The sequence below is a fragment of the Triturus cristatus genome, chromosome 9 (genome assembly GCF_964204655.1).
Source record: "Triturus cristatus chromosome 9, aTriCri1.1, whole genome shotgun sequence".
In the NCBI taxonomy this organism is placed as follows: Eukaryota; Metazoa; Chordata; class Amphibia; order Caudata; family Salamandridae; genus Triturus; species Triturus cristatus.
The window spans coordinates 457,275,258-457,297,192 of NC_140592.1; the positions used below are offsets into that span (position 1 = coordinate 457,275,258).

Here is a 21,935-nt window from a genome sequence, read left to right on the forward strand (position 1 = left end):
CCTGGGGTTGAAATCTGTTGGCTCCTTTTTGGCCGTCCCAAGCCTGGTTCCCAACGACTTTGGAATTAACTTACAAAATACCCTTTCTACTTCCTGCCTCACCAGGCCTCCTAAGAGACAGACGGTTTGGATCATCCCCTTCTTCTGAACGGGACTTTGAACCTTCTTGCCTGGAAAGTGTCAGGCGAGCTAACAAAATCTCTGGTCTTTCGGCGCAGGCTTCTTCTCTCCTCCAAGAATCTGGGGCCCCCGGAACACACTATAGATATAATAGCATCTGGAAAAGATGGGTTCGTTGGTGCCTGGAAAGGAACTTGGATCCCGTGGAGGCTCCTATTGTGCATGTAGCCAATTTTCTTGTCGAACAATTTGATAGAGGTCTTTCTTATAGATCTATTAACTGTTATAGATCTGCCATCTCTGCGGGTCACTCCCCTTTAAATGGTAGAACTATTGGGGAAAAAAACTATAATTTGTAGTATTATGAAAAGTATCAGACTTAAAAGACCTCCAAAACCTAAATACGATACCCTTTGGGGCGTTAAACTACTACTTGATCTTTTTTGTAATTGGCCCAATAATATCTTACTCGATAATAAGAGACTCTCCATCAAACTAGCCTCTCTTCTTTGCTTAATTTCCTGCCGTAGAGTTTTGGACATTAAAGCCTTGGAAATATCCAATAGATCTTACGACGCCTTCGGTGTCAGATTTGAAATTATCGAAAGAACTAAAACCATGTCAGATATGATCTTTTATTCTTTGTTTGACGCTTACAAAAAGTTGTGTGTGGTGGATTGCATGAAAGAATATGATTCAAGGATGGATCCTCATCACACTCCTGGTTTAAACCAACTCCTCATATCCTTTGTTAAACCCTTCAAACCTGTCTCTTCTTCATCTATAGCTAGATGGGTTAATCTGGCTATGCAGTTGGCAGGCATAGATCTCCTTAGGTTTCAGGCTCATTCTCTAAGAGGGGCTAGGGGGCTAGGGCTAACAAATCCTTTTGGAAAGGAGGTAAGTTGGATGATATTCTCAAAGCAGCAGATTGGTCTAGCTCCTATACCTTCGCAAAACATTACTGTAAACCTATCGAACACATGTCTGATGCAGTTCTCCTCGACTACCAACATGCATAATGTAGCCTCCGGTCTTGTAATGAAATTGCGATTCTCCTATTATCATGACCAGAGAATCTGGATTTCATTGAAGACTCGGAGGCTAACATTATCCCAACCCTCCCTCTCGGGAGTAAATCTGTGACCTTGTTATTCTCTTTTTACCTTCAATGAAAACTGTTTCATGTTATGTTTTGCTTTAATTATAATATAACTCAGCTTTGACTGTATTTTGACCTGACTATGTGTAATTTACATTACCATTGTTTTTTTCCCCTTACATAGGGCGTTAAGTACATCCTCCTAATACTCTGTCTTCTTCAGATTTTTCATCTTATTTGGCTCACCTCCGCAATCCCTTGCAAGCAACTATCGATTAAAATGATTGTAGGTGAGATATTGATCCAAATCTCTTAGGTTTATTACAGGTCTCCAATCTTTGTCCTTCTTCTCTACTAGGAAAATGTTGCTCAAGAAACATTTGCCCTCCCAAGGAACTTCTACGATTGCGCCTTTCATTAACATCGAATTTACCTCCTCTGCAACAATAGATTGTTGATCTAAAGTCAGGTTTAATGCCCTGGGGATTGAAATCTGAATGGGTTTTTTCGTGAAATCTATTTTGAAGCCTTGAACGATTTGCAAAATCCAAGGATCGTGTGTAATTTGTTTCCAAACAAGTAGAAAATGTTTTAGGCGACCCCCACACACTGAGTTAAAGAGGAAGAAGGAGGAGGAAGGGTACTTACTTGAGGGGTTGGAGCCTCTGCTTCTAAAGCCTCTTGACCGGGAAGATCGACCTCGTTGGGGGGGGGGGAAAGAGGCGTTAGCCTGGAATGGGCGTCTAAAAGCTCTTTGTCTTGGGAAGGGTCTTTGGAAGGGGCGGCCGGCGGAACGACCCCTTATGACGGCCCTGGCAAAAACACTTGAATTGAAGACTCTGCGCATGTTGGATTGTGCTTTATTGAGGGCTGTAAAAGTTGCCACATACTTTCCCAGGCCTTTATTCATATCCTCACCAAAAAGGAGGCCATTTGGATTGTTAGAAGATTCCTTCCATGCCATATCGCAGAGTTTGGGGTCGATTTTGGACAACACAACTTTCCTTCCCTCAGTGTTGAGAGGCGTTGGCGTTTCCGAGGAGTATTATGGTTCTTTGGCTCCAACCTCGCAAGAGGTCGATGTTGGGTTGCGACCCGTTAATATAGCTTTCCTCTAGGAGATCAATCTTTTTTTTTTTGTTGAAACATTTTTTATTGTTTTCCAACACAACAAGACAATAATCAGCTCTCAATCCCCACCCGTCCAGGAAATACCACACACGTAACAGCATCCCCGACTATCCCGAAGACGGCTCAACCTTCCCACCCGGTCCCTTACCCCCCCCTCTCCCTCCCTTTGTCAGTGTGCCCCCATCTCCTACCCCGGTCCCACTTTTGATGTGTCCCCTCTCCCTGGTCAATAAAATACAGGGGCCCAGCCTCTCCCTAAACCAACAGGACCTTCCAGCTAGCCCAGCCAATAGTGCAGGCGGTCAGGGCTCGCCGTCTCGCCTCTTCTACTCCCCGCTCCCCACTACCTCCTCCCCGTCAGACCCACTCTCCTCAGCCCCCGTCTCGGACATCAACCCCTGAAGTTCTACCACCAACGCTTCCCATGCCCGGGCCGTCGCCAGCGCCTTTTCGTCATCTCGCCGGAGGGCCAGTTGCACCCGGAGCGTGCCCTCAGCCCCTGCCCAACGCGCCAATGCCGATCTCCAGCGCAGGAAGTTAGGTCCCCCCGGGATTTCCAGTGCAGAGTCAATTCCCTCTTGGCCATTATCAGCCCAAGATCATAAAATTTGCTAGTGACCTTCGTGCGGCGAGTGTGGGGGAACCAAAGCAGCAAGCAGGTCCCCATCTCCGGGGCAATGGAGCGATCCGTGACCTGGTTCAAGCAATCCACCACTGCTTCCCAGTAGTCACCTAACTGCATACAGGACCAAAACATGTGTCGAAAGTCCGCACCGTCCACCCCGCACCGCGGACATCTCTAGGAGATCAATCATGCCGCACAATGGGCCGAGCATATCAAGCAAGCAGTCTTGACAGCATTTTAGGGAGCGTTCCATGCCTTTCCTAGGGTCTCTGCCCAATTTGAACAGGAATTTAATGAGTTCGGTGTCCAGGTTGGGTGTGAGGCAGTATTTATCCTCAATGATAGGACGTGGGCATTCGGCCTTCATGATGTTTCTCGCCTCTCTTACAAGAGGGTGTTTAACCCATCTTTTGATAAACCTGGCCACGTGTTGTTGTGGCCACCAGTGTGAGCTCCTAGGATGATGTATGTTATCAGGGGAGAACATTTCCCCGCCGAGGGGGTCAAAAATAATCTCCTTGGAAGAGGAAGAGAGTTCCTCCTCTGAGAGGTCGAGGTCAATGTCATCATCCGTTTGATCTAGGTCCAAGATGTATTCATCTAAGGGTTCATTTGAATCATCATTAGCTAAGATGGGACCCGTATTAGCACTCTGGTATTGTGAGCCGCTTAAGGCATACAAATGGAATGTGCCGTTATTGGCACACAGTCTTGTTGGGGCGCGTAGGCCTCCCGTATTAATTGAGGGGCTTAGTCCTCCTTCAGTTGTTGAGGCGCGTGAACCTCCCAATACAAAAGAGGTGCTTGGACCTCCCATAGTGCTTTCATTATCTAAATTGTTGCTTTGTCTCATTTTTTTACTCCCACTCCTAATTATGTCAGCAGAATGCCCAGTGAGGGGCGCAGATGGGTTAGTGGGATCGGGAAGAGTTCTTTTCCCAGCAACAATCTTAGAAATGGTCTCCCTCATGCAGGAATGTAATTCCTTGTGAATTATCTTCTTGATGAGCTCCTCATTGGATTTAGGAGCTTGAACCTGGGTCTGAGAGTCGAGTCATCTGACTTGACATCACACATGGTGAAATGATGGTAATTGTCAAAAATAGTTAGTTCGTTGATGGGGAGAAAGGATTAGTCCAGGTCTCAGGAAGCCTAGTGTCCGCAAATTTCTAATGTTAAAAACAACCCCATCTGCCGAGCCTTATCTCCTGGGGTCTTTATCCACTTATGAGCGGTTTTTATTGTCCAGGTTTCGCCTGGATCTTTTCCACCTCCTGCTTGCCGTTCCAAAAGGGTGCAGTAGAGGTCACTTGTTAGCAACCTGTGGCTGCGACGGAGAGTCTCCATAGGATTTGCTATATTTTATGTTCTTTTGCAACTTTTACGAGGTACCCCGGAGATATTTTTTAGTTCCTATTTTAAAAAAGATGAATTTTAACAAGGCTCGTCCAGCTCTCCTGTACCTTCAATTGTTGAAGGCAGATTGTATTTTTTTGTTGGCTACTTGAAATCCACTGTGAGAACCAGGGCTTGTTTGGACAAATAGCTACCTTTTTGATGATCCATCGAGGAGATAAATGTTTATGTTGGTTAGGATACCCGTGTATGGTAGTGCTAATTCAAGGGGTACACTGTTTGACCCCAAATTGTGCACTTTGTCAGAGTTCACTATGGGAGGTTCTGCAATGTTTTTTTATTACACTTTACTTGGTTTGTAATTTTATGGTATCATGTTTTTAATGTCATTTGGATGTTTTGCAACTTTTATTGTTTTCTCTATGTGAAACCAAAGAAAGTTTATTTGAATTGAATTGTTTTGTCTTACTAAATGACTTTGTTCTATGTAATATAACAAGGCTCTAACATCTAAAGTGTGTAGAGATCGTTCTGCCACTGAATCTGGTTGAGGAAAGAACACAGGTAACTCAGCCAATTGATTGATGTGAAAGGCAGATACTACTTTAGGTAGAAAATTAGGGTTGGTACGAAGAAACACTTTGTCTTTGTAAAGCTGGAAAAAAAGGTTCTTCTAAGGTTAGTGCCTGTAGCTCACCCTTCCTCAGTGAAGTGAATGCAATGAGGAAAGCGATTTTCCATGAGAGAAATTGCAACTCACATTTATGCATGGATTCAAAAGGTGGGTCCATTAATTGTGTAAGGTCTATGTTAAGATTCTACACTGGGGCAGGTGGGAGTCTTGGCGGTATAACTCTTTTTAGTCCTTCCATAAATGCTTTGATAACTGGTACCTTAAAGAGAGAGAAATACTGCCTATTTTGTAGGTACACAGCTATTGCAGTGAGATGTAAGCATATAGATCTGTAAGCTAATTGACCGCTGCAAGTGTAATAAATAACAAATGATATTTTGTATGGAAGCATCCAGAGGATTAATATTGTTATTATTACAATAGATAACAAATCGTTTCCATTTAACTGCATAACAAGCTCTTATACTAGGCCTTCTGGCCTCTTTGAAAATGTTCATACAGTCTGGTGGAGGATTCAGATAACCAAACTATATGACTTCAGGAGCCAGATCGCTAGGTTAAGTTCTCTGGGCTCTGTGTGAGGAGACTGGATGCGAGGTGTAGCTTTTGATGTGATGACACTTCCAGCAGGGTGAACCAGGATTGACTGGCCCATGTGAGAGCTATCAATATCGATGTGAGGGCTGTTTGCCTGAGTTTCCGAACCCCTAATGGAATGAGTGGGAGAGGCGTAAAAGCATATGCAAATATCCCTGACCTGTACATCCATAGAGCATTGCCTTTGGAGAGCAGGTGTGGATACCTGGAGGCGAAGCTTGGGCATTTTGCGTTTTTGTGTGTAGCGAAAAGATCTATTTGAGGGAAAACCCCAATTTTGAAAGAATGGGAGGAGAACTTGAGGGTGAAGCTCCCACTCATGGATTTGCTGAGAAGGTCGGCAATCTGATTGTTTGAGTTGGTGTGACAGCTGGAGAGAGTGTATCCCCCCTGTTTTTGTATATAGTACATAGCTGTCGTGTTGTCGGTGCAGACTAGGACAGCTTTGTCTACAAGGTGAACTTGAAAAGTTTTGAGCACTAGAAACACTGCTAGCAGCTCTAGACGATTTATGTGGAGAGCCTTTTGCTTTTGACTCCAAAAGCCTTGAATTGTGTGATTGTGAAGATGAGATCCCCAACCAGTGAGGGACACATCTGCTGTTAGCACTCTCTGCGGAACAGGGTCTATGAAGGGCCGTCCTTTTGATAAGTTTTGATTTTTCCTCCACTGCAGAGAGCAATGAGTACAGCCGTTTACCAACACTAGATCGGTTAAGAGATCCTGCGACTGGTTCCACTGACTCGCTAAGCATTCCTGAAGGGTACGCACGTGAAGCCTTGCATGGGGAACACTCATGGTGCAAGAGAGTCCATCATTCCTAGCAGCTGCATATACACTTGAGCTGGAAGTGAGTGAGGGCTGGAACTGCGCAATTAGAGTCTGAATATTGCGAAGTCTGGCTGCATTGGGAAAAGCTAGAGTTCTTTGAGTATCTAAAGTTGCTCCTAGATAGGTTTGAGTGTTGGAAGGTTGGAGATGAGACTTTAAAACATTGACTGTAAACCCCAGTTGGTGCAGTAACCGCTGTGTTATGCGAGTGTCCTGGAGGCACTTTAGGTACATACTGGCTTTGATGAGCCAGTCATCTAAGTACAGGAAGACATGAATGTGTTGTCTTCGCAGGTGGGCAGCTACTACTGCCAGACATTTTGTAAACACTCTGGAGCATTGGTGACTCCAAATGGAAGTATTTTGAACTGTTAATGCTGCACCGCTACCACAAATCTAAGATATTTGTTTTGAGCGGGATGTATTGGAATGCGGATATATGAGTCCTTTAAGTCTAGAGTAGACAAAGTCGCCTTGTTGTAGAAGTGGGAGCACTTGTTGAAGTGTCACCATGTGAAAATGATCTGATTGTATGTAATGATTTAACTCGGAGGTCTAAAAATGGGTCTGAGAGAGCAATCCTTTTTGGGTATTAGAAAGTACAAGGCGTATACGCCCGACCCTTGATATTGTAGTGGTACGAGCTCTATGGCTGCTTTTTAAAGGAGAGACTGAATCTCTTGTTTGAGGGGATGTAGATGGTCTGGTGACATTTTGTGTGAACGTGGAGGTATGTTTGGAGGATTGTTGGTAAGCTCCAGGCAATAACCACATCGGATAATTCCCAGCACCCATTTGTCAGTAGCTATTGATTGCCAGACGGGTAGAAATTGTGAAAGCCGTCCCCCAACAGGTGTTGAATGATCGGGGAAGAGTAGGCAAGTCACGGTTTGTTATTTAAGGGGGAGGTGTGTTTGCTGGAACCTCTACCTCTACCCTTGCCATTGTTGCCTCTGTAGTTTCCTCTAAAGAAACCCTTTGACGAAGAGGGCTGATTGTTTCTTTTGAAAGGTGTAGAGGCAGTGTCTGAAGAGATATTCTTGGACCCCCACGATCGAAGGTGCACCGAAAGGAATTAAGAGTAGGAGGGCATGGTAAGGCGCCCATAGACTTCGCCACATCTGTGTTCTTTTTCATTTTTTCTAAGGACGTGTCTAATACAGGACCAAATAGATGTTTGTCGAATGGTGTGTTGAGAATGGAAGCCCGAACTTTAGGTTTGAATCCCGAATTTCTCAACCATGCATGTCTTCTTAGTAATACACTGGTATTGAAAGCTCTAGCCGCAGTGTCAGCTTCATCCAATGCACACCTAATGGAAGAATTAGAGATGAGCTTTCCCTCTTGTACTAAGTATTGAGCTTTGGATTTATGCTCATCGGGTAAGAATTGAAGCAATCATTCCAATTCATCCCGATGCGCCTCATCGTACCTGGCTAGAAGGGCTTGGGTATTAGCAATACAGCAGTAATTTGCAGCTTGAGATGCTACTCTTTTCCCAGAAGTGTCTATGAGCTTAGACTCTATCCAGAGGTGAAGCATCCCCTGACATTTGTGAATTGGCCCGTTTACGGGCATTAGAAACTACTAAAGAGTCTAAAGGTGAAGAAAAGAACAGGTAGTAGTGTCCCTAACCAGGAACAAAACGCACATCCACAATGAGAAATATTTACAAAGTGACAATAATATGCGTGATAAATATATACTTGATAGGTCATCAACTGGGTGCTATTTCAGCCTTCAACACCTACTACCCAAAGGTGTCATGTACACATTAAATCAATAATGTGCATATACTGCGAAAAGAAAAGTAAGGCTATTACAGCACAACCAAAATCGAAGAATTAATAAATCCAAACAACAGTATTTGGTCATGGGTCAATATAAACCTGTATCATAGTTGTAGTTACTTCAGCACGAAAGAGACAATACAGAGACGTCAATGAGTTGTATAGATGACATCAAATCTTCCAATATATTTTCTTGGTATGCTTTATTGTAATCCCAGATGTATTTTTTTTTTAAATTCCCAGCGCACAATAGCAGACACGTGTTTTGTCTGACACAGACTTTTTCAAGGCTAGAATGACAAAGTGCTATCAAATATATACTTATACAATAAAAAAGAAATTAATTATTCCAATTAAAACAGATACACTAATATACATTATATAAATAGAGAAGGAAAAAACAGCCAATATTAAACAACAATGATGAATACAATCATAGAAAACGAACCAAAACAGTAATAGATCTATTTACATTATGTTGAAAAACATATTCTGATCCAACAAGGACATGGAGAGAATCACCGAAAACTGAAATTGACCAAGAGAGTGCTTAAGAGAGAACCAAATAATATTGTAAACCCAAGGTTTTACAGAAATGCGTTTAATATCATGAAAGAAACACCTAAAAGTGAAAAGAGGATGTAAAGATACTAATTGATAGTGTGATACTCAGACAACTATAAACCCAAGTATGTATAAAGAGCTATAAGAAATGACAACCTACCAAAAATTAGAAATATTGGGAAATACACGTAGACTTTATGAAGTGCGTAATCCGTAGGTACAGCACATCTCAATAAGGATTGTACTATGGCCCAATTATGTAAAAATGCAAATTTGATGGTCCAAAAATAAAACTACATAAAGAGAAAGAAAAATAGAAACGCATCAAGAAAAGAGTCATAAGATCTACATATAAAAGGAAACATGATATATTGTGAATGAACTCAACCAGGTCTCAAAGCCTGGATCTGCTGAGGGGTGGACGAGAGCCCAGGAAACTGGCATGACAGGATTCCCTCTGTGGCCAGTGAACTCTATGGAGTTTGACTGACCTCAATCTCCTTGCGCCTTCTTTTACTGGTTAGAGTGATCGAATGGGTCAAATCCAGTTGACTTGGACTTACTGGAAGACTTTAAACAGGAACTGGAGCGGTTGAGGGAATACAACCAGACATGCTACTTGGAGCAGGAGCGCGATCTGCATGAGGGCCATAATTGCTTTTGGTGTTCCGGGACATAATTTGTTACCCGGGTCATGAATGGCCTTTAAATGCTTAAGGCACAAGACTTAGAGTTGTGTCCTGAGCCTGGGCAAAGGTACACCTTATGCAGATCCATGGCCAACATCTGCATCCTGCAGTTGCTGCAAAGCTTGAATGACGTCATTTTCAGTGGGGACATCATTCCCTAGCACACTATGGAAATAGTTGGAGCCTTCAGAAAAGCGATTAAATAAGGAGTGGTGACTCAGATTCACATCAGAAGGTGCAGGAAGAAAAGAACAGATGTCAGTGCACGTGGTGGCATTTATATACAATCTGTTCCATCACTTCTAGTCAGTATGATGCCAAAGTGGAGCCAGAAAATGTGAAAAATAAGTGCACAGGAGCACTGACACGAAAAATACTTGCATTCAGCTAGATAGCTTCTGAGAGATATTCTTCAGTAAGGGCTCTGTGGTTAGAAGAATCCATCAAAATATTAAACTTCCTACTGTTTTCCTCTAAACACCACCAGAAGTCTTCCCAAATGTTAGAATGTATGATGTGGGGAAGTAATTGCCTGCAATATTTTTCATAGCTTAAGGCCAATTTGAAGGCCTGTCTGCCTGGATAAAAGCGATCCTGCACTAGTCTTTGAAAAACGTGGTACCAGGTGGGGCTCGGTTATATAAAAGGGGGTGGTGATGGACGGAGCATCAGAACCAATCAAACACTCACACCCAGTCAACAGATCTGGGTTTGATCCATCACCATTCTTTAGCCCACTCTGCCACCCCAGTTCAGACATGGCCATATGCAAATCAGTCTGACCCTGTGCCTCATGGGAACAGTCCAGCCCGAACTGCCAAGCCATGCCTTCCCTGGACCGGAAAAAAGCTTCCTAGGACCGGTTTCTGGCATTTCAGCCGTCTTCAGCCAGGCTTGCTTGAATCCAGTGGCAAAGTGAGCAAGGGACTCACGTCTGAGCATACCCTGCCAACTTATGGCGAACAAAGCGGTACAAAAGGGGGTGGTGATGGACGGAGCATCAGAACCAATCAAACACTCACACCCAGTCAACAGATCTGGGTTTGATCCATCACCATTCTTTAGCCCACTCTGCCACCCCAGTTCAGACATGGCCATATGCAAATCAGTCTGACCCTGTGCCTCATGGGAACAGTCCAGCCCGAACTGCCAAGCCATGCCTTCCCTGGACCGGAAAAAAGCTTCCTAGGACCGGTTTCTGGCATTTCAGCCGTCTTCAGCCAGGCTTGCTTGAATCCAGTGGCAAAGTGAGCAAGGTACTCACGTCTGAGCATACCCTGCCAACTTATGGCGAACAAAGCGGTACAAAAGGGGGTGGTGATGCTCGGTTATATACCAGTGGGTGGAAATTAAGGACACTGGACATGGCAATTTTCAGGTGGGAGAAGGAACAACAACTTTGGAGCACCCAAGCAAGGTAATGGCTTCACATTGTTGTTTTAACTGTCTGTAACGAATTTCCACTCACTTCATAAGAGGTCAGTAATTTTCAATACAGGCTTTGCTATGACGTAACGGAAAAACAAAGGAAATCTGTGCGTAATAAAAAAAATTAAAATAAAATACCCACCTGTATGGAATTTAAAAAAATCAGCCAGCTTCAGCTCCTTCACCGGCACTATAAAAACAAATTTTAAGGCGTGTATGGATGACTGGATCAGGAATTCCAACCACACCAGAAAGTCTCGTGCCAGCGGCATGACTGGGATCCTACAGCAACCGCGCCCTTTCTAAGGCTTCCTGCTCCGGACGTAGTTTACCATTCAAGGTCTTGCATCCCGGCCATTAGCGTGCTGCCTGCCTCTTACGCAATCGCGTTACGCAAGCCAGCAACAACAGCAGCACGCTTTGTCGCAGGCTTGCAAAGTCACGCAGGTACTGTGGAAGGCTATTTGTATTCCTCTCGGGTAGCTTTCTAACGCGATGTAAAATGGCTCCTTTGGGAATAGTTCCGTGCCTCTTCTTTAACATTTTAGCGGTGTAAAAGCTCCGAGAGAGTCGAACGTTTATGTACACAAAAAGACAAAAGCGGTTAGCAGAACCTAGGGCATAAGGAGCGAGCAGAACCTAGGTCGTTATTTCCGATCTGTCGACCTTGCTTCCTTAAGCTTGAAGTCGCATACATTTTCTAGTGTTCGCCGCCATCCTCTTCCTACCCTGCGCTAGCCTCGATTGAGGTGGGGTGGGGGACGCTGAAATGGTGTGCGCTGGGGAGATCGGGGGGAGGGGCGAGGACGAATAGCTTGCGGCGATGACTGGGAGAGAACTCAGATGTCACAATGGATGGGGCCTCCTCTGCGTGATTGTCGCCACGCGCCCACAGCATCAACTTCCATTAATCGCCTAATCCTGTACACATTGCCCCATAACATTTGAATACGAGACCGGCTACGGATTCGCACCTCCGGATTCTATTGTGCTCGCATTCAGAACAGAAGTTTAGGGCGCACGCGCACCCAGGCTACACCGACGCTTTAAAAGATTTATTTCAGGCTTTAGGAGATAGGTGGGAGAAGGGACAACCATCGGATCTGGTTCTATGCACGGGGCGGGCAGGTGTGTGCGAGCAGGAGTCTGGCCAAGCAGAGGTGTGTGGCAGGTTTTTGGAAGTTTAAGCAGTAGTTGAGGTATGTGGGACCAATCCTGTGTGCCTGAGCAGTTTGAAGCGTCCTCCCTGCGCCTCGTAGGGATGGTGTCCCCGTTGCAAGGAGACATTTTGCAGGTTTGTCCATTCAGATACTGCGGGAGACCCATAGTCAGCACTTCGGCGCCCCAATCGGAGGTTTGTAAAGCGCACTACTCACCTGTGAGGGGTCACAAGGCGCTGGGGGTGTGTGTGTGTGTGTGTGGGGGGGGGGGGGGGGGGGGGGTGCAGCTTTGGTTCAGCTAAAAAGCCCACAGTTTTAAGTCTCAGCCCCCAAGCAAATCTCACACCTTCAGCCTGAAATGGGCTGTAAAAGAGGTGCTTATACGTGGCTGAGAGCAGGAGCTGCGGCCCAGAAGAAGTCTGAACAAAGCAGCTCCTGGAGCCCTGAATATGACACATATGCAAATTAGAGGGGCCTCGCACATTCTCTTTTGGCCCAGGGCCCCAAATATCCTAGAACCGGCCATGGGTGATAGGAGTTCAGGGTGGGAAATTGAGGGTGAACCTGGCCACTAAGATTTGTATGGTCTGGTGTTTTCCAGTCAGTTTAACTTTCATTCCAGCATACAGTGCTTTTATCTAGTCCAGTTTGCTGGTGCTGAGAGCTGGGGTGACAATTCTGCAAGTGTCCGTGAGGAGCCATTTGAATACCTTCGGGAGCATCTGGAGTGTGAGGAAACAGACTGCATTTAGTTAGTACATCATGTTGAGTTTGTTGATTACTGTTCAGAGGTTCTTTGTGTAGGTTGCCAGGAAGGGTGTGGGTCTGATTTCAGTAGGCCACCAAGTGGAGTACCAACGCAAGGTGTTTTTGCTTAAGATTGCTACTTCCGTCTCGTCTGTGAGCTTGAGGCAGTTGGTTTTAACCCATCTGGCAACTTCTGTCATGCAGACGGAGAAACTGGTCCAGGTGTTTAGCATCTGATCAGAGAGGAAGAATATAGGCTGTGTGTCAGCAGGATAGGATGTTGATTCCATGGGCGTGGACGATTCTGGCAAGTGGGGTTATGTAAGCATTGAACAGAGTGGGGCTGACAACAGAGGTAAAGGAAGGGGGGAGGGGGTCCAAGCTGACCAACTGGGTGAGGCCTGTCAGATGGGAGCAAATACAGAAAAGTGTAGGACCCTGGATAACGGTTTCATGGAGACCAATTCATGTATCACAATCAACACATTACTCTGACTTACTGACATCCATCTTGGAAAGAAGTGAGCAGAAAGCTCGCTCATGTTTAGGAGTCCAGTTAAGCCAAAAGCAACTACAGCTCCAATTTTTGTTGCGAGCTTACTGTCTTTGATATTGTTCCCACTGGCCTGGTTATCCTTCACAGGAATACTGAATGTAATGTGGACTTCATGTTGTTATACGTTGGGAAAAACTAATAAAAATTGTTTAAAAAAAAAATAAAAAAAAACTACAGCTCCAATTTACTCCTTTGTCCAGAAAGCATCCTTGATGTTGAGGCTTCCAAAGGAGTTTGGCAGGAAGGCTCCACAAACTGCACAAAGGACAGGGTGCGATCATACTTGAGGAGGGCCCACATACCTGACCCTCTTTGGACTTCATTACAAGTGGGTGTATGTATCTCAGGAAAAAAGTGTTTGCAAGGCAAGACTTCTGGAAGAAGGCAGATGATGGGCTATATTGCCCGATACTCAATAGGTACCCAGGGACAATCACCACCACGAGACATAGGGGAAGGAAATCATACAATTACTAGCCTAAGAAATGGCAACATTACCAAGGCCTCCCTTCTCAGTCAGTTCTTCTTTCCTTTGTCAGCATCCTTCAGGAAACCTACATTTTACATCCAGCACTCCTAGACTTTAAATAGGGATACTTTTTTTTTTGTATATTGCATACATAGTTTGTGGGGGACAAAGCTTACTGGTATTTTCTGTAGGACTTCAATGCACACCCACAATAAAAACCAACAGGCAGTCCATGATCTAATAAATCACTTTTATTAAATTATAAATATTTAGAAGAGATAAATATGTAACTGGTATTCAAACGAGCAGAAATGTAAAAGTTCAGAACAATAAAATTCAGATAGCTGAAGGCCTTTACAGCAGAGCATTTGGTTCACTCCAATGTTAACACAGCTGCTCCTGTCAACAAACCACAAACGCTTTAAGAGAAAGGAGCATGCACACGTTTAAGGGAGATACGTGTGCAGTGCCCAGGTAGCACACCTAAAGTATGCCCTGAAAAACTGCAGAGGAACATTTTTTTTTTTTAAAGATGATGCTTTACGTTCCACACCAAAGACACTGAGGGCACTGCACCAGTAACAAATAATTGCAAACTATGGACCAGAAGGGTAAAAATAAAAAAAAGTTACACTGCAGATTATACTCAAAATGGAAACTTTGCTAAACTCAATTAAAAGGGAAAATGCACTACATTTGCTACAAAGGCCATGGATGCAGTCACTATATTTCTGTATCCATGGCCTTTCGCCTCTTTTTATTAGAGTCTATCTGTATTGGCTTTGCACTTCCTCCACGTGCTTCCTTCAACCTTCATTATAAGGATTTATCAATAGCAAGATCTGCCTGGCAAGTACACAGTAAGCCAATAACCAGTTCCTAAGGGTAGTTCGGTACCCAGATGCTACTGTCGCAGTTTATTATGGTTGAAAAAAAATGGACAGTAACCATCCTGCTGATATAAAGCACGGGAGAGATGGTGAGGGTGATAAGACACCTTAAAAATTATAAAGGCAACAGAAGAATACATTCTTGCCATTCTGTAGGAGACCAGTATCACATTCTGAATGTAGTGCTAAGTGTTTTTGGTAAAGAATAACCAAACCATTAAGAGAAGGGGAAGGCTACAGGTCTCATACATGCAGTGATGTAATCCTGTAAAGGTAGTTTTAAAGGTCCAGTTTTTATATTAAGCGAAGGCCAGCATATTGGGATGTTTTTAATGCTTTAGGTTAGCACTATGTAAAGGGCTAAAATTAATACACACAAGTATTAGGGACACTATGGGTAAATCTGCTTTTACAAACTTAATGAAGCAGAAAACATCTAATTATCAGAGGGCTGAAGGAGCTTTTTAAAAAAATGTTTAAGGCAGACTCTTGACTCCCCTTACTATTTTTTTACTCCCAATTTAGTTGCAAAGCACAGTGACCATTCCTAGAAGATGATGGTCTCTGCTCTGGGATCAACTTGTGTAAATACACGCTACGCCTTTCTCACTCAGTGACCTCCTCTTGCCCCTCATCCAGGTTTGCAAATCCACTGACAGTAGGGAATTGCAATAGTCGGCATTAGAGGACAGAGAGGAATTATTATTTAAATTTCCTTAAATATTTTTTAAATAAAAAGATACAGGATACTATTTATACAGGACGTGGTGCAATAAAACTTCATCATGAAATTAGCTGCAGTATGAAGACCGAGTTGATCTGGCTGCAACAAAATCACGAGGAAAGGCAAAGCAATAAGCTTTTACACTAAACCAACAGCCCAATTGGCAACTGCCATAAAATTACCTGCAGACAAACTCCACTGCATGTATTTTCAGTAGCAAACATGAGAGCGGTCTCATTAACTGCCCAGAAGAAAAAATATTTAAAAGCATAATTTTACACTCTTCTTGTGCCCACCTTGATTTTCTAGTGTGACAACTTGGGCTAAGGTTAGAAGTCTTACAAGAGAACTTTGGTAGCTGGCAAGAAGAACAAATAAATCTGTCTCTCTGGAGAGAAGCTGGGCATAGTGAAATGAGGACGGAGCAGAGATAACTCCTCTGCAGCTTATATGCTATGATGTTTGTTGATAATGCAGTTATTTATATAGCACACAATCTGCCACAGTTATGGCATTTCAACACATTTGGTAGTTCAAGGAAGACTTACCAAATTGTTTTGAGACTTCTACTTCGCTTTTACCTGCAAGGAGCTGCTCTAATATAACGAGTTACAGAGGGAGTCTGGTTCTGTCAGAGAAAATGAACCATTGGAAAAAACGGAGGCCTTCTTGTCACACTGTAAAAATACCAACATTCAGAAAATACTGACAATTTAAATTTTTAAATTATTCAATAATGGAACGGGAAAAAAAATCTACACGTGACTATCACTTAGACACAAACCAACTGCAGGAGGCAAAACGAATCTAAAATGTACACCAAAGAAGGAAATCTTAAAAGAAAATTAAGCAATGCCGCAACCTGAAAATATAGCAGCTCTGAATTGTTGAGAAGGCATTCTTGAATCACCAAGCTTCAATAAGTTATATTAAAAATATAAGCATTTGAGATATATGTACATATATTTACACTTTGATCTGTGTCAATGGCTTATTGTCGGACACCAACATCAACTATTTGCTATAACGTAAGAATTGGCTTTTATCACCAGCAACTGAAACACCACATCACATAAAATAAATTGTAATATATCATGAATTACACAATTTTACATGGGGAGTCATCATAAGCACCAGGTGTTGCCACCATTACGCAAGTCAATTATGTCCATGTTATCAGCCATAAAAGGAAGATAAACTGGGTTTTACATGAGTCAAAACTGCTAACTACAGTTTTTGCTTTGCCAATGCATCTTCCTCATTCAAAATTGGTCTGAATTGGATATTTTACACCGTTATTTCCAGGGTGTAGGTTTGTTTTTGTCAGCACTTGCTTACTGGCAAGGAAAATCATCTAGCAATAGATGAACGCCCAGAAAGAAGGTAGAGTAAAAAAAAAAAAAAATTCCTGCGGTGTGAAGGCAACATAGTATCCTCCACAACTGTTTAATTTTTTTTTTTTTTTAAAAGACAAAAAAAAAAAATCAGAGTAGTACATTTTGTTCAAAGTTGCGGTACAGACCTCTAGTTTTAAAGTATCGAGCTCTTGCGCAACACTAAGACCAGTGCACAAATGTCAAGCAATCAATTACCTGTTTCCTACAACAATTGTGTGGGGTACCGAGCCTCTGTAAGCAAGGTGTGGGTTACGTATTTAAAAATAAACAAGTAATGATGCTCACCGTCTGTCAAATGGGCATTTCAGTATCTATATTATCTATGCCCAGTGAAACAAAGGCCAATCCAGATTCCTGATGGGTGAGACTACATGGGAAAAACTCATTGCTTCATAGAATTTTATTCACATGTGTATTGATGGAAGTCTGTTAGCACAAACAGTATGTAGAATCTTCAGCCTCTATTAGACTGCCGTGCTAAACAGATTTTAAAGGGGCAGGGGATAAATGTGCAGCAACATTCATAACACAAATTGCCCCCCCCCACCATGCATTTCGGTGGAAGTGGGCAAAATGGCTAGCAAACGATTACTGCATGTTAATCACATATTTATTTTTCTCCAGGTAAATCTTGGAGGCCAGGGGCAATAATGAGTGGTAGCGTAATAACCACTATAATGTATTACCTGCAGACTTTGCATGAAGGTCTAGACTGATTTGTTAGGGTGGCCTCAGACAAGTGATGCATTATGAGGTTATGCTGAAACAAAAGGTCAGCGTAGAGGTTCCAATTTATAGCCAGACCTCATTCACATTCAGTTCATGACTTCTACTCCTTTATATGATCTGTGAATAACAACTTGGAAGGGGTGCCATCTTCAAATAAGGGACTTTTCCTTTACGTAAAACTGGTATGAAGAAAAGTGCTTTATCAGAAGCTGCCAGCCTATCCAATCAGAATGTGCAGATACCTCTCCCCCCCACTATAAAAAGAGAGCAGCCTCTCCGTGGACTTGATGAACTCTTTCCATACTCCCAACGACCAGACAGTGCACTCCCCATAGCGCAGGGTAATGACAAGGCAATCATGTTTTCAAAAGCTTTGGAAAAATCACTGTACTGATCTTGTGTTACTTGGTAAAAACTGGTGCTGTGTCAGGTGCCAGGTCTCTAGTCTTGCAGCGGAGTTCCATATTGCTATGCATGTGCAATAGTGCTTAATACAGCTACTGTGTAATTCTCATTCACGCTTAGAGCATAAGTTACATTCTTTCATGATTCACTTAAATATTCACCGGCTGTGTTTCTAGTGCAGGGCTAGACTGCCTCCAGCAACACTGACAACGGTCAAGACAATTTTCTGCTAGCCACTTGGGACTTAAGCTACAAAATATAAATTAAAAATCAAACCACACATGTGGTATGAACATTTTCACTTTCAGAGATGTACCACATTGTTTAATACTGCTGTCCCGAATTGACCGGTCGTTGTCAGTCTGTCAGCAGGTTTGAGTTCCAACAAGTACATCCATCAGGTAATCAAGTTCAGACAATTCCAGTCTTCCATTCTGACCAGCAGTAGAAAAACTGTCTTCAGCGTTTGAAAAGGCTCTGAAATTCAATAAGCCTGTGGCAGGCCAGGGGTCAGTGTCATACATGGAAGTGTCAATGTCTGCAAATATGTCTTCGAGGTTATCGTCCAGGTAGCTAGTGGAGCTCAGCAGTTCCAGAGGCCCAACTAAAGCATGTGAGGAGCGACTTAAGTCCTCACGAGGTCCGTTCACACTTATTGCACTGGCTTTCAGAGATCCAAGCTGGTCTTCGTCAACCTGAAGAGGTGAACTGCAAAGTCCCTCTATGTGGCTTAAGTCTTCCAAGATAGTGGAGATGGAGGAGTACAAAGATGTGTCAAAGTTTGACAGAAGGATGCTCTCCTCTTGATCCTCCATAGTCAGCTTCCTGCCAGAGTCTGTGGTGTCAGGTTTCTCCCTTGGTAAGCTAGACTGCATAGGCACGGATGAATCAACCATTCTGGAAGTGGTCACATCACTCTTCGGATCACCTCGACTGCCTTGCTCTCCTGGCATATCCCCCTGAAGACGCCGCAAGGTATTGGCAACTAGCACCAAGTGTCTTAAGTTGGGCTCCACATGCCGTAAACTTTGGTGCAATTTCACCAGAGATATGTTTAGCAAGGAGTTGGATTGGACAGCAGCCAGTGAGTTCGTCGTACAGGCGCCTGCTGACCCTGGCACACCATCCATTCTGCCATCTACGTCACAGAATTTGCGCTTCACTCCTTTGCCCAACATGAATCTGCAAAAGGAGAATCAAATATGTTAATATACAATTCCAAAGACAAAAAAAGTGTCCTACAGACTGGCTACATTTTACACAAATCTGTCTTGTTAAGGTGCGTGGACTTGGTGGTGAGGTGTGGTCTTTGCACGCGCCACTACTGATCTAAGTTTCTTTAAATCAATTCAGGTATTTCAAAATTGCTGGCTCATATGGGAACAACGATCAAAAAATGGCTAAGGTACGACATGGTAACAAAAGGTTGTTAGTTTAAGGCTATACTGGGTCAAAAGAAACATCTTATTAAGAAATGTATATACAACACCCTTGACAAAAAGTGAAAGGAGGGCACAAAAACCAAGAGCAGAGATACAACGAAATAGGGGAGGGTTAAAGGGTTCATGGGTTAACACAGAAAGGAGACAGTGAATGTTACATTTATGACTAATACAGCAGATGACTGTTCCCCTAGCAGAAGGGTTGGTGGCATGGAGGCACGTGCAGAACATAATCTACTACTGCTGCTTATGGCTTCAGTTCAAACAGAGTCCGTAGAAAATGTGTTTTTCTTCCATAATAAGGACCAGTTTGATTTGTGACCAGATTTCATTATCTAAATTCGAATGTTTGACTCCTGCATCTGCAGAGATTAAAGTGGAAGCACAGACTTTTGAGTCACTACATCACACATGGGAACACACCAGTATGTTGAAAGTGGGCTTAGGGCCTCCTAGTTGCATTTAAAGGCTATGAGATTAGCTACTGAGTGGCAGCACCCTACCTACTCTAAATGTCATTTCAAAAGGAGCTCTAGTGTCTAACAATAGCACATAATTTGCAGCTGCACTCACAGGACCAGCGAGGTGGGCAAGGGGTCTCTCTGAATGAAAAGCTCTAGGCTCTACTTCTACGTTAACCATTTATAAAGCGCATGATTGCCCAAGTAGGGCTTCCGAGCGTGGGGGGAAAAGACCGTAAATGGTCAATGTCAAGTGGGACAGTAGAATAGCCAGGTCTTGGGTTGGTTACCGAACATTGACCAATAGGTATACTGCCAAAGGTCAAGCCTAGGGGGATCTTCTGGAAGGAACATGGCCAGGTTTAGCTGATGTGTTAGGGGTGTGAAGGTCAAGTGTTGTGACTAAACCTAAAGTATGAAGCAACGGCCTCTCAATGCATGGCTTATGGCCAATTGAGATTTCTACCCACCTGCGATGGGCATTAAAAGGCAGATAGCAATGAGTATAACATTTCACCACATGGAGACCGTTGGTATAATGAGTCTTCAGAGGGGGCACGTGTTAAGTAAAAGTGACTTGTGACCTAGTGCAGCCCATATTCAACCTGCTGCGCGAAGTGCTCTGAAGGACAGAAGTTTGCGCTCGTGGGCTAGTCACTTGGTGAGACGGCTATGCTCTTCCACCGAGTTATGCTTTTATTTCCCCTGTCGAGCAGACAGTCTCCAGAAACGAGAAGCCTCCCTCTGCACAGCTACGGGGTCCGATATCTCCAAACCTCAGTGTAATAAAGAAATCGAGACAATCAACACTGGCTCCTCAAGGGGCATAAAAAAAAGAAAAGAAAAAACACAACACAAATGTGGTTATGGCTCCAAAATGGGACTCTTTTCCTGGCTCCATACGGTGAAACGAGGTGGAGGGGAAGTAGGCATCACACGAGGTGTACTCAAAGCTCAGGAAGATGCACTGTTTTATTAAAAGCAGTCAAACATGCAACAAAGTATTATTAGCCATTCATATGGAGATTCAGTTAAAAAGCAACGTAGATATACATTTACCTCTAGCTCTATCAAATCACACGTGGTTTTCCCTTAAATCACACAAATGAGTTTGATTAACTGGGAATGCTGGGATAAGAAAGCTATCTCCAGGCCACAGAATCGACAATCTGTTAACTAGTACAGGGTGCCCCAACTCCGTGCAAAGCTCAGTCGGTTGCTAGGACGGTTAAATATGTCAAAACAAAAGTTGCAAGTGGAACGAGACGGTCACAAGAGTGGCGGACTTCAGTTACCAAAGGAAAACGTACTTGTGGAACGTCACTGTCAGTTCTGACAAACTCCCACTAGGCCACGTCTGATGCCTGCAGGCATGGTGGGTACATAAATCCTATCCCAGCAGTCCATAGCAACACAGCGCCAGGAATCCGGGCCTACCACTCCTGCTCGCGAGTATGTCATACCAAAACAACATGAATCAGATACGCTGCCGGCTCATCGGCTCCCGGTACCAGTCAGCACTGCTTTGTGCTGACCTGGCAGCTGTTTTGAATTAATACATGAGAACCATGGATTTTAAGATGAAGTTCTATTCGTTTCCAATCGTGTTCCCTTTAAAACCATGTTACTATATTACATTGGCGAAATGACATTTTAAGAGGAAGGCAGTCATCTTGCAAAATGCAAAAGATTTGAAGGTCATCTCAAAATATAATGAAACCTGTAGTATATACACATGAAGCACACTTTGTACCACCCTGTAGCACTGCCAGGTTGCTTCATTTTACTTTATTTTGTAATGACCATACCATTAAGGCATGGTGTGAATGTTCCCTTCTGTGAGGAGTACAGGGGTTGGGATGGTGTTCTGGGCTGAGAGTTCTAAGCAACAGTTTGGGAATAGTGGAAAGTGCCAGGCTGACATAACGTATTGCCTTGAAATGTTCCATTTACCTCATTGTCTGGATGATTTTATATGGTTGCCCCATCAAATAAAAAACACACTTTTCTGGGGCAATTAGATGTATATATTTTTTAGGTCTCGGCTAGCGTAGGCTGCGCAGACATGCGCAGTCTCGCTTGCGAGAT

At 43.5% G+C, this 21,935-nt stretch overlaps 1 protein-coding gene across 1 annotated transcript in view; it reads right to left on the minus strand.

Annotated features, from left to right (window-relative positions):
• Positions 1–16,954: 16,954 nt before the first annotated feature.
• Positions 16,955–21,935, minus strand: part of LOC146798136 (SERTA domain-containing protein 1-like) — a 32,046-nt gene continuing 27,065 nt past the window's right edge. The window contains exon 2 of the mRNA XM_085625371.1: positions 16,955–19,126. Coding sequence (XP_085481497.1) covers positions 18,310–19,122 — 813 coding nt within the window. The 5' untranslated portion in view covers positions 19,123–19,126 and the 3' untranslated portion in view covers positions 16,955–18,309. The remainder of the gene's footprint in view (positions 19,127–21,935) is intronic.